The sequence below is a fragment of the Triticum aestivum genome, chromosome 1D, assembly GCF_018294505.1.
Source record: "Triticum aestivum cultivar Chinese Spring chromosome 1D, IWGSC CS RefSeq v2.1, whole genome shotgun sequence".
Classification (NCBI taxonomy): Eukaryota; Viridiplantae; Streptophyta; class Magnoliopsida; order Poales; family Poaceae; genus Triticum; species Triticum aestivum.
Genome location: NC_057796.1, coordinates 49666932 through 49678478, shown reverse-complemented (window position 1 = coordinate 49678478; position 11547 = coordinate 49666932). Strand labels below are relative to the sequence as shown.

General features: G+C 45.4%; 1 protein-coding gene across 1 annotated transcript; it reads left to right on the top strand.

Annotated features, from left to right (window-relative positions):
• The first annotated feature begins 212 nt into the window (after nucleotides 1-212).
• Nucleotides 213-10818, top strand: LOC123157662 (uncharacterized). The gene is made up of 8 exons (XM_044575917.1): nucleotides 213-867; nucleotides 961-1023; nucleotides 1117-1179; nucleotides 1273-1335; nucleotides 1429-1491; nucleotides 1571-1828; nucleotides 1959-2065; nucleotides 10620-10818. Exons 1-8 carry the CDS (start codon nucleotides 406-408, stop codon nucleotides 10816-10818), a joined length of 1278 nt encoding a protein of 425 aa, XP_044431852.1. The 5' UTR covers nucleotides 213-405.
• Nucleotides 10819-11547: the final 729 nt, after the last annotated feature.

Here is an 11547-nt window from a genome sequence, read left to right as displayed (position 1 = left end):
AGTATATACATAGGAGCGCTTTAAATAGCATTAAATAATGAATATTTTCATATATTTTTTATATGTCGCGTGATACAGTTGGTGATTCTGTACAGTATGAGATTAGAAAGGTGATTCATGCAAAAAAAATGAGCAGTTATTTGGCAAGTGTGGCTATAAAGGGGCTGCCATTAATGAGTATAGACTGTCAACAGCTTGCTTTTTTTGTCGCCTCTGCCTATCCTCTACTCATACTTTGGGAGGCATTAATTTCTCAATCAACATCCGCTTGAACCTTCTGGATTTACTTAAATGATAAGCAAGCCCACATACCTTATTCTTCCTACCTTCTTCTTCCCCGGATGTCTTTGTTGATTCAAAACTAGCAACTCTTCTATACACTCCTGTATTCCTTCCACACCCTCCATGGCACCATATCCACTGAATAATGCTTCAAATTCTTCCTATATGCTACTTCGAGTGTTGTTCTTTCGTTTGGTCCTTGGTCTTCAAGTTGAGTCTTCCCTTTCCATGGAGATAATTGCCTTTTGGTTGTGGCTCCAACAAGGGAATGGCCAAGTTGGTTACCTTCAGCACATATACTCTCTTGGTGACAACCATTTTCGCGCAATTGTTTCTTCTGCAAAACGTTTTCTGGAAGTTCTTCATTTTGCATTCGGTGGTTCAGAGGCCAGATCTATACCAAGAAGTGACTTTCAGAACCAAGCTATTGAAGGAATTTCTCTCTACCTCAATACTATCTGTTATGAGGCCTTAGAAGATCTTCGAGAAAGGATAGAGATGAATTTTGTCCGTAATCAGATGACATACCTACGTCGAGAAGCCTATGGACAGTCCAGGACTGATCGGGTTCCTACTGCAAGCTCGGTAAGACAGGGGTTAATATTTAGTTATCCAAGATCCGATCTGTTAGTAGTAGAAGATTTTACCCTTTTGTGATTTGCTTTATCATTTATGCAGATGACAGATCTATACCAAGAGGCCTATGGAGAATCATCGCATGAACAGATTCCTAATATCTCAGTAAGACTAGTGTTCATATACAGTTATTCAAGATCAGATCTGTTACTAGTACAAGGTTTTACCCTTTTGTGATTTGCTTTATCATCTATGCAGATGACAGATCTATACCAAGAGGCCTACGGAGAATCATCGCATGAACAGATTCCTAATATCTCAGTAAGACCAATGTTCATATTTAGTTATTCAAGATCAGATCTGTTACTAGTACAAGGTTTTACCCTTTTGTGATTTGCTTTATCATCTATGCAGATGACAGATCTATACCAAGAGGCCTATGGAGAATCATCACATGAACAGATTCCTAATAGCTCGGTAAGACTAGTGTTCATATTTACTTATTCAAGATCAGATGTATTACTTGTACAAGGTTTTACCCTTTTGTGATTTGCTTTATCATCTATGCAGATGACAGATCTATACCAAGAGGCCTATGGAGAATCATCGCATGAACAAATTCCTAATAGCTCAGTGAGATTAATGAAAGATTTGTTAATAGTTTGTGAAGTATTTTCTCCTCCTTCTGATTCACCATATCATCTATATGCAGAAACACCTTCTTACCAAGATCAAGGCTTTGTATGCAAACAATCCGAAGCATCATGGAGAAGGCACAAGTTCTAGAAATATCCGTTTTCAAACAAGTCAAATGCGTCATGGAGAAGGCTCAAATTCAAGAAATATCCATCCTCAAACAAGTCGTATGCTCCACCATGATACAGAGGACGAAGTATATGATTATCAGCCAACCTCCCGTTTGGTCACATTGCTGGATAAGTTGAGCTTAAGAGAGAACCATAATGATGCAGTAAGTCATCGTCCCTGATCATTCTTTGCATGTTCATTCGTTTATGTTCCAATAAGACTTGATAGCTTTCATCCAAATATCTAGTGCAGTTCATAGCTTGAAGAGAAAATAATAATATATTTCTCTGTAGATCACGCAAGACCTATCTGATGTTCCACCTGATGAGAGAACTTTGTTCGTGACATTTTCTAATGGCTATCCACTGACCAAGGATGAACTACATGAATTTTTTATGAGGTATGCCTATCATTTCAGGTTTTATTACATATGTAAATTCACCATTATTTGTTAGGGGAGTGGTATGGTTATTGATTGCGGGTAATAAGCAGTGTAATGTAGGAGTCAGCGGGAAATTAGTGAACCAAATTTCTAATGTATGCACTCATTCATATATTCACCCCGAGAATTTGATGTGATGCATACAAATATTTTTACACAGTAGGCTCGTTGAGGCCGACTTTAAATTACTAATTTTACAAACGGCTATAGTAGAGATACAAAGTGCTGAGGAAACAACTTATAGGACAGCAAACAAGAGCAAGCTAACAAATGTAAAACAGAAAATGCGGAGCTTGGAGTCGTCGACGCACTCACCAAAGTGAAGATGGAGGAACTTGTGGAAAGTTGAATTGCAGGTCAAGCTCTGCGGCACCTGCTATCATGACCGTCTATTTGACATCATGATCGTTGCAGCTGGGAGCACCGCGAGCCCACGTCTGACCGCTCTTGCGTCATTACCAGGCGTTGACCAGGCCCCTCTTTGGCATCATCTTCTGTCACTATTCTCACGTGATGAGCTGCCCCACACAACACAAGCAGATGCTCCATGGAGGATTCCTTCTTCATGGCGTGTGTGCAACAGAGAGAGAGGCTGTGAGAGAGCAGCCATGGGGAGGAGAGAGAGAAAGAGAAGAAGAACAAGAAAATGAGAGAGAGAGAGGAGATGAAATGGGACTAGGATGTGTGTGTCAGGGAGAACAAAGGTGAAATGGGACTAGGCTGTGTGTGTGAGAAAGAACATAGGTGAAATGGAAGGAGAGTGAATGCGCCATCCCCTCTCAGCATGTGAGCAGTAGAGAGAGAGGTTGTGAGAGAGCAGAAATGTGGGGGGGGGGGGGAGAAGAAGAAGAAGATGTGAGAGATAGAGGAGAGAGGTCGAGTGTGGAGTTGCTGTGTGTGAGGATGGCTCCCTATCTTGCTCCCCCCTCGCCTGACGCCCCTCTCTTTCCCTTCTCCGATGACCTCGTCGCCCCCTCCCCTTCTCTTGTTTGCCCTACCTCCCCGCTCTAGGATCTCCATGTGGCTCGTCCTCCTCCCGTTCTTCCCCGGTTCCACCCTCCCTGCCCCCTCCCTCGCTCTCTGTTCTCTGGTGCGGTCTCCCACCAATCGCTTCTGGGCACTGGATGTGGATGTCAACAATGTTTTGAATGCTGGTAGCTCCACCTCGCCTTCTCCCATGGTGACAGTGCGATGGCGCTGCGTGACATGGGGGGCGCTGGGGGCCGACTCCGCAAGTTCGCACCTGGTGTCCGCTCAGTGCTCGCAGCTCTTCGTCCCGGGGGGGGGGGGGGGGGAGGGGGGTCGACCTTGGGTGGTTGTGACGCCCGGATCTCGCCGCGCTCGTAGGTTACATCATCCTACTCCTTCCCCTGGTTTGCTTGGCTCTGACCCGGTTTCATTGTGTCCTCCGTCTCGTTGGATCCTAGTGTGGATATCACCTCATTGGCAATGTCGATGCTGGATAGGGGGCCAGCGACGCCTTTGGCGCCTGTCTCTGCTTCTTCTAGTTATGGGACGAAAAACCCTAATGCGGTCGTCAGCTTGTGAGATGGTGGGCTCTGCGCAGGGTGGTGGCCCTGTCCAAGGGTTACGCTTCGGCTATTCTTTCCCCCCTTTCCCTTTTGGGCTTCGGCTCGTTTGTCCTGTGAGTGGCCTAGAGCTGCCAGTTGGCCCACCTAATCTTGTTGGCCCATGTCGTGGGTATATGTGGCCCCGTCGAGGTTGTGTCGACCTAATCTTAGGGGTTTTTGTTTCCTGCACTAAGATTTGCAAGATCAGATCTGGTCACCTCCTTCCTCGCTCCATCCAAATCCTTCCACCCCCACCTCTGACCCGCTCCTTTGCTGAGATGCTGAAGATGGGCTCGTTGGGTGACCACAACACCAACGGCAAGAGGCAGCTTCATGGATCTGGTGAGGCCACTTGTGGACTCCGTGGCGCTTGAGGCTGAGTTGAGGGCTAAGTTGCAGCATGGGCCGGAGGCTCACGAGCGTGCAACCAAGGAGCGCGAGGCGTGGGGCACAGCGCCGGTTTGGTTTCGGGAAGAAGAGTGGTGCAAGGATTAGCGCACACATCAGGAGGAAAGGATGTCGGCAGCTCGCTCCTTTGCTTCCCCCATTGTCGGTGTCAAAACCGGCGGATCTCGGGTAGGGGGTCCCGAACTGTGCGTCTAAGGTCGATGGTAATAGGAAACAGGGGACACGATGTTTACCCAGGTTCGGGCCCTCTCTATGGAGGTAATACCCTACTTCCTGCTTAATTGATCTTGATGAATATGAGTATTACAAGAGTTGATCTACCACGAGATCGTAATGGCTAAACCCTAGAAGTCTAGCCTATATGACTATGGTCATGAGTCTATCTCCGGACTAAGTCCTCCAGTTTATATAGACACTGGAGGATCTAGGGTTACACAAGGTCGGTTACAAAGAAAGGAATCTTCATATTCGGTCGCCAAGCTTGCCTTCCACGCCAAGGTGAGTCCTATCCGAACACGGGTACAATCTTCAGTCTTCGTATCTTCGTAGCACATTAGTCCGGCCCATGGCTAACAGGCCGGACGCCTGATGACCCCTTAGTCCAGGACTCCCTCACCCATCCCATCTCAGTGGGCGGGCTCAGATTCATTTGCCCTAGATACCTGGGAGGCGGCAGCATCGGGCGCCATGCCCCCCTCCCCCATGCTGATGCTCCTCGGCTGACTCCGGCTGCTGCTCTACTCGCTCCTCCTTCCAGTGTTTATGGGTTCCAAGGGCAGTTCCGTCCCAACTCCCGCCCTAGTGGCTTCCACAACGCCCTCCCAACAATCGGCCAAACAAGTTCAGGAAATTTTGGTCAAATGACAATTCAGATGGCTCTGGTGATGGAATATATCCTCACCCACCCCTACCAATCTCTGGATCTGCTCCACCGGTGGGTTGCTCTGGTAATAGCTCGGGTTGTCCTTCTCTCACATGTTTTGCATGTCATAGGCCGGGTCACTCTGAATCCCGCTGTATGTTTCCTCCTTTTTTGCCTGATTTGTTGTGTCGAAGGCCACCTCACAGTGGGTTGTACTAATTGCTCCAAACCTCCTTCAATTAAGCATTATAGTCTAGGCCTGCCAGGTTGTGCGTTTTGGTTTGGATGGTGGTTTGGACGTGGGTGTGGTTGCGCCTCAGACATCCAACATTGTTATCATCTCGGTTCAATCTGCTTTGTGACCCTACAGACAATTGCGGATGAGCTAAGGGAATGGCGTCCGGATGGTTGGGACTAGTAGTTACAGTAGATTTCACAATCAGAACTTGGGATTGCTTTCCCAGTCTCAGGAAAGTTTAAAGATGTTATCTAAGAGCACTAGTTTTACGCTTCGAGTGAACCAGCTTGTAATTTCTGTCAAAAAGGTTGGGGACGATGATCGATGCTTTGGCAACTTGGTGGATACCTGTGTTTTGTTAAATGATGTTCCTTCGATCATGTGTAACAAGGTGTGTTTGATGGTGTTTGGTGAGCTCATTAGAAAACCTATTTCTGTGGATGAAGATTCTTTGGCTAGACTGGCCCAGTTCATACGAGGAATTGGTGTAGTGCGCCAGAACGGGTCCGAAGTGGTTTCACCGAGGTATACCCCAAAAGTAAAGCCTTTCAGGTCAATGTTCGAGCTGAGGGCCAGGTTTGTGCTCACGCTCCCCCTCGTCTTCTAAAGTGTGTAAGAAAGACTTTGCCCCCATGGTTTTTAAGGTGGACAATAGGGTTGTGTCGTGTTGTGGTAGATATAATACAGCTGCTGGAGAAGTTCTCATCGCCAACTCTTCTCTTTCCTATCTACCTATGTTCTTTATGGGTTTTTATAGTCTACCTGAGGGTACCCACACTGGTCTTGATAAGCATCATAGCAGATTCTACTAGAATTCTGCTGACAATAAAAAGAAGGATCAGTTAGTCAAGTGGAAAACCATTTGCCAGCCTAAAATCCACGATGGCCTGGGCATTATTAACACGTCGATTATGAATTGTTGCTTAATTGTCAAATGGTAGTTGTGCATTCTTCTTGCTTCCGCTAGGACTTTTTGGTTTGATATTCTTAAACCACAATATTTCCCTCCACTAGTGATCTGCTGGCTTTGCTATAATGGATCTCATTTTTGGCAGCTTTGAATAAGGTTAAAGATGTTTTCCAATCTCATGTGAAGTTTATTATTAAAGATGGGAAATCCAGTCGCTTTTGGCTTGATTGGTTGCACGGGCCACCCCTCTTTGCTCTTCTTTCCTGATCATTTTCTCTTTTTGTGGTAATCTTGATATTACTATCTTTGATCTTACTAATTCTGGTTGGAACTTGGCCTTTCACTGCTCCCTATCTCCTGTTGAGTTGGAACATTGGCATCAGCTTGATGCCACTTTCCTCACACTCTCGGAGATTATGGATTCAGTGGTCTAGCCTCATTACCCCTTAGGAATTTTTCAGTCAAATCACTTTACCATAGCCTTATTGCTAGGTCCTATTCTTCTAGTTCATGGGTGTCCGGAGGGCTCGTGTTCCACTGAAAATTAAGACCTTTCTTTGGCAAGCCATCCACGGGAAGCTTCGTGTTGTTGATCAAATTAGGAAGCATAATGCTCAAGCTGATTCTACTTGCTATTTATGCTCTAGGCCAGAAGATTCTGACCATATTATGTTTTCATGTGACTTTGTCATTCTCTTGTGAAGTTGTACTCGGTCGTGGCTGAGGGTTAGCTGGGCTCCGGCCGATTTTTGCTCAATTACTTCCGCTTTTTAGTGCATTATCTGCCCCATTGAGACACATGTTCTAGTTTGGGTTTGCTGCTGCAGTTGGTCTCTTTGGACTACTCAAAATAAGTTTACCATCGAGCATGTGTTCCCGTCAAAACTAGCTAATGTTATTTTCAAATCCATTACACTAATGCAGTAGTGGAGGCCTCTGGTTAAGAGCTACGACATCGACACCACGGACCTACTCAGCTCTCGCTTCAGGGCTACGTCGAACTCTCTATCACCAAGGGTGCAGGCTCTAGCTTAGTGGACATCGGATCATCATTTACTAGTTTTCTTTTGGTACCTGGTTGTTGGCCTGTTTGTCGTTTCTGAATTGTTCCTGTGGGATTTGTTGGTTGTTGGTTGTTCAGCAACTTGTGAGACTTTTTTAATGGTTGTAATCGGTGTTGTGAATCTCCTTTGGGTTTATCTATAAAGTCGGGAAATTGCCTTCTCTCTAAAAAAAGAGATAGATGAGAAATGGGAGGAAGCTCTGAGAGAACACAGGAGAGATAGAGGAGAAGACTAGAGAGAGAGAAGGGAAGGAATAAGAGACATCATGAAGTTTCTTAAGAGAGAGAGAGAGAATGAAGGGAGACAACAAGTGCGACAGAGGTACTGTTGCTAATCACAATGGGTCGTAGGCCATGGTTGAGATCTCGAGGGAAGGGAATCTGGTACGAACAACATAGATAGAAGGCACTATGGAGCTCAACCTTGAAAAGATCACTCTCAGGAACTTGGTGTGTGTGTGTGTGTGTAGGAAAGCAATGTAGGTCCTCCTCTATTTCAAAGAAGGCTAACTCACACTGCATACTCATTCGCCCCATCGCCGAAGAGTACCCCCTGCACTCTCGCCTTGGCTCGATGGGTGTCATACCATCGGCGTGTAGAGAAGCTCCCCCAGAGCATACAATGAGGAATGGTGACAAAATCTAAAGGAGGAGAAAAACAATGGGTTGTTTGGCAAACACCAAAGCGAAGTACACATTCTCATCACAACTACCACTGACTGCCTCACAACCACGCATCGACCCATAGATTAGGAGCAAAAGTTTGAAGGTCGACGCCTCCAAGAATGTAACGAGGCTGTAGAGCGCCCCGACAATCCGGGTTAATGATTTTCACCCGAAAATTGAGGAAGATGAGCGTGTAACCTCAATGAGGCCTCCGGGGAAGACATTGATGTCCAAGAACATCATCGTTATTGACACTTACCACTGTCACACAAAGCTATCTCTAGGGCACCGCGACACCCATCCATCTAAAGGCCTATCGCTACACCCCCGAAAAGGAGAGAAGGGAACTACTAGTCAAGATGACACCCAAATCTAGGCATCATAGACGACCCACAAACCACGACCAATCGCCAAGAAGACCACTCTATTGCCTTAGCAGCCAACTAGCACTCCACATTGCAAGGTTCACCGTCAGGACACTGCAGTGACCACCATCCAAGGCTGCCACCCCGGCTTTCAAACCCCACGCCTTCACAACAAAAGAAGGAAGAAACAATTCCTTCGCAACCATGAGACCCAATGCCGACCAGTAGATCTCCATGTGCGGACCACTAGTTTGCTACAAAAAATCCCTCTTAGATCTGGACTACCATCCTGGTCCAAAGCACCAAAATTCAACATTGACATTGGGTGCATACTCACACACACTACTAGCTAGCAGCAGAGAGGAGGGAGATGGTGCTCCATCCAAACTTTCAAAGTGAATCGCCACATTATCGTGTCGCTAGAGCTCCACCTGCGAGAGGTGTCAACTTAAGATCCACAAAGCACCACTAACATAGGAGGGCACCGAACGCGGCGCTGGCTCTTGGTAGTACGGAACTAGGACTTCCTTGTCGCCCAGCCGCCAAACGTAGGTGCGCCACTCGCTATTGTAATGAGGTGCACATGAAGAGCGTCTCGATGACCCCGTCCTCGAGCTTCGTGAGCTCTCTGGCTGCCACTCAGCGAGGATCAGAGAGTTGTAGTGAAAAGTGTTTGGTGGGCCGGAATGGTCACCTACCATGTCGCCCCGGATGGTGCGATGCGGGAACATTGAATAGTTTACGCATCAGGTATGTGATGCATAATTAATAGTAAATTTGGAAAAGTGGAGCTTTCATATAATTTGGTATGAAAAGGTAAAAGAATTAAGTTGTGACCAAACTCCACTCCCCATGTGGTCCATAATGGCATGTATTTTGTCATAGTGTGTTTGGCAACTTTGGCGAAGGGGATGGGAGTTTAGACGAGGGGGTTAGGGTAATAGAAAATGTCGTGTCATTTTATTTCCTAGTGCTTTGTTTGGTATCTGGTATCTACATCGAACTATGTGTCGGAATTTAGAGAGTTTGTGGGAATTGGTGAGAGATTAAGTAAGAGAAGCTGACACTAGTTTGGCTCTTGGAAATGGTATCTGGTGCAACTCTTTACATGCCGAATCTGATAGTATGGAGGAGGGAATAGACCCACCTCCTCATGTTTCCGTTGATCTTGATCACATAATATCACCAATCTTTGGCCGAGTTGAAGTAACCCCATTCACCGGTGTTAACATCAATAAGCCCAAACAACACTTTTACCGCATTGTAAATCCTCCTCATGAACGTAAAATTTATGGGGCCCTTTTGCAAAATTGTAATCTATTAGCTGTGCACACCCTTTCTTGCAAGATAAGCCAAGAATCTTTCTTTCTCTTAAACAACAATCAATTTTTTTCCAAAAATCTGGCTTCATTAACTAAACACTTTGCAAAGTATATTCCAATGATGTCGACTACTCTACCGAAGCAGTAAGGTTCCAAACAGTTTAATTCTTGTTGTCATTGCTTGACTGTCTTGCAAATTGACCCAAAGCAGAAAAAATAATCAATGATGTGTTCCACAAAGAGACCAAAATTTATCTTAATGTTGTTGATCCATCAATTGTACTAAAAAATCTCTCTCCATGGTTAGGTTCCTATGCATATAAATTTTTAAAATAGATAGTGCAATGTCTTTTCTTTTGCGGACCCCAAGCCAAGTTGCATGCCAAAAGGCTGCGGTTTTACCATGTCCAATAGTCATCGTGGTAAGATCATAGAAGAGGTCCATATCAATGGCGTCGCAAGGGGGTCCCAACCCTATGCCCTATCCGGGTCTTCCATGAAAGCCATGACCAACATCATAGCTTGTGAATTAAGGACCGATAACCAATGTGTTTTTCTTTGCCATGCCATGCAAGTTAATTAATATGCTTGCACATGATCTTGTACACGCTTTTCAAATGATTCGCTGACAGAGGAAGATCTAAGTGTGGCAGTTGGAATTGAGTGCAAACATCCCAACAATCAAGAAGGATGCTGTTGAGATCGATGGACGAACAAGGGTAGTAGGCACTAAGAGCTTTTGCAGCACATTGGAAACATGACTGATAACCTCATCGAAGGTTGCAAAATGCTCAACAGGTTGCTGCTATCTTCTTTGCTAGGCGCCAGAAAAACCGTCGTGATGTCCACATAAAGGGAGGTGTGAAGACATACACCCCAACCCCTCAATCTGTGATGGCGATCAATAGACGTCGCAAAATCTGAAATCTACTAGTTAAAGTGATCAATTTGATAGCTACATATAATTGACATAAAAGACATGTAAGGATATAATAAGGAACGCAAAATGAATTTCAGGAGAAAATTCAGTAGATTAAATTCATTTCATTAGTTTTGCCTATATATGCAGTTTCTAATTTTGTTTCATTAATTTCTTCCATGTCACAGGCACTATGGAGATATTGAAGAAATAAGTGTAGAGGAGCCAATAGAAAGTAGGCCACCACTGTACGCACACGTTACATTTTACTCACAGATGACACTCTTCCGTGTTCTAGATGGGAATATGAGAGTCAAGTTCATGACCAGGGGAAAACATCTATGGGCTCGACAGTTTGTGCCAAAGAAGAAGAAAACTGATGTCTGATGACCTAAGCCTGATTTCATATACATTCAAGAACATTTTATGCCATGCATTCTGGAAGCATATACTTGAATAGAATCTGCACTTGGTCCATATCTAATTCTTGTGCCTTCGGCACCTTATTACACATTTGTATCCCAGATTTATGGACATAGTTCTGATCTTCAGACGCATGACACAGTGAGGACTCAAATTTGTACTTGTTAAGTATTATAAATCCATATTGTTGGTATGAACACAATGGTGTTAATCTTTAAATTCGTTCCTGGAACCGGAATGCTAATTATTATTTGCGGGAATCCTGGAATGCTATTGTACTCTATGGTAGTCATTGTGCGACGCTAGTCAAATGTTAAGCTCCGGTTTTGTATTTTCTTTGGAAAGGATGGTACTACCTCTCGAGTCTTTTTCTTTTTCTTTTTTAAGCTGAGCTGAGCTCCTTACCCACATGGGCCTCTGCCCTTAACTCGGTAACAACCACTGCACAACCGTCATTCACTACCGGAATCGCACCCTATGCCGACGGCCAGGGCCGTCGGTATAGCCATGACTAGCCGACGGGGTAGGCCTATGCCGACGGCCCCCGTCGGCATAGCGCCGTCGGCAAAATATCTGTCGGCGTAGCGAGGATGACCGTCGACATAGAAAAGCCGTCGGCATAGACCCTATCCCGACAGTGGCCGTACATCTATGCCGACGGCCCTGGCCGCCGGCAACGTCATCGGCTAACGG

Coding starts and splice junctions, on each gene's coding strand:
- LOC123157662 (XM_044575917.1), top strand. CDS start 406: ATGGCACCATATCCACTGAATAATGCTTCAAATTCTTCCTATATGCTA. Junction 1,336..1,428: donor AACAGATTCCTAATAGCTCG/GTAAGACTAGTG, acceptor TCATCTATGCAG/ATGACAGATCTATACCAAGA. Junction 1,492..1,570: donor AACAAATTCCTAATAGCTCA/GTGAGATTAATG, acceptor ATCTATATGCAG/AAACACCTTCTTACCAAGAT.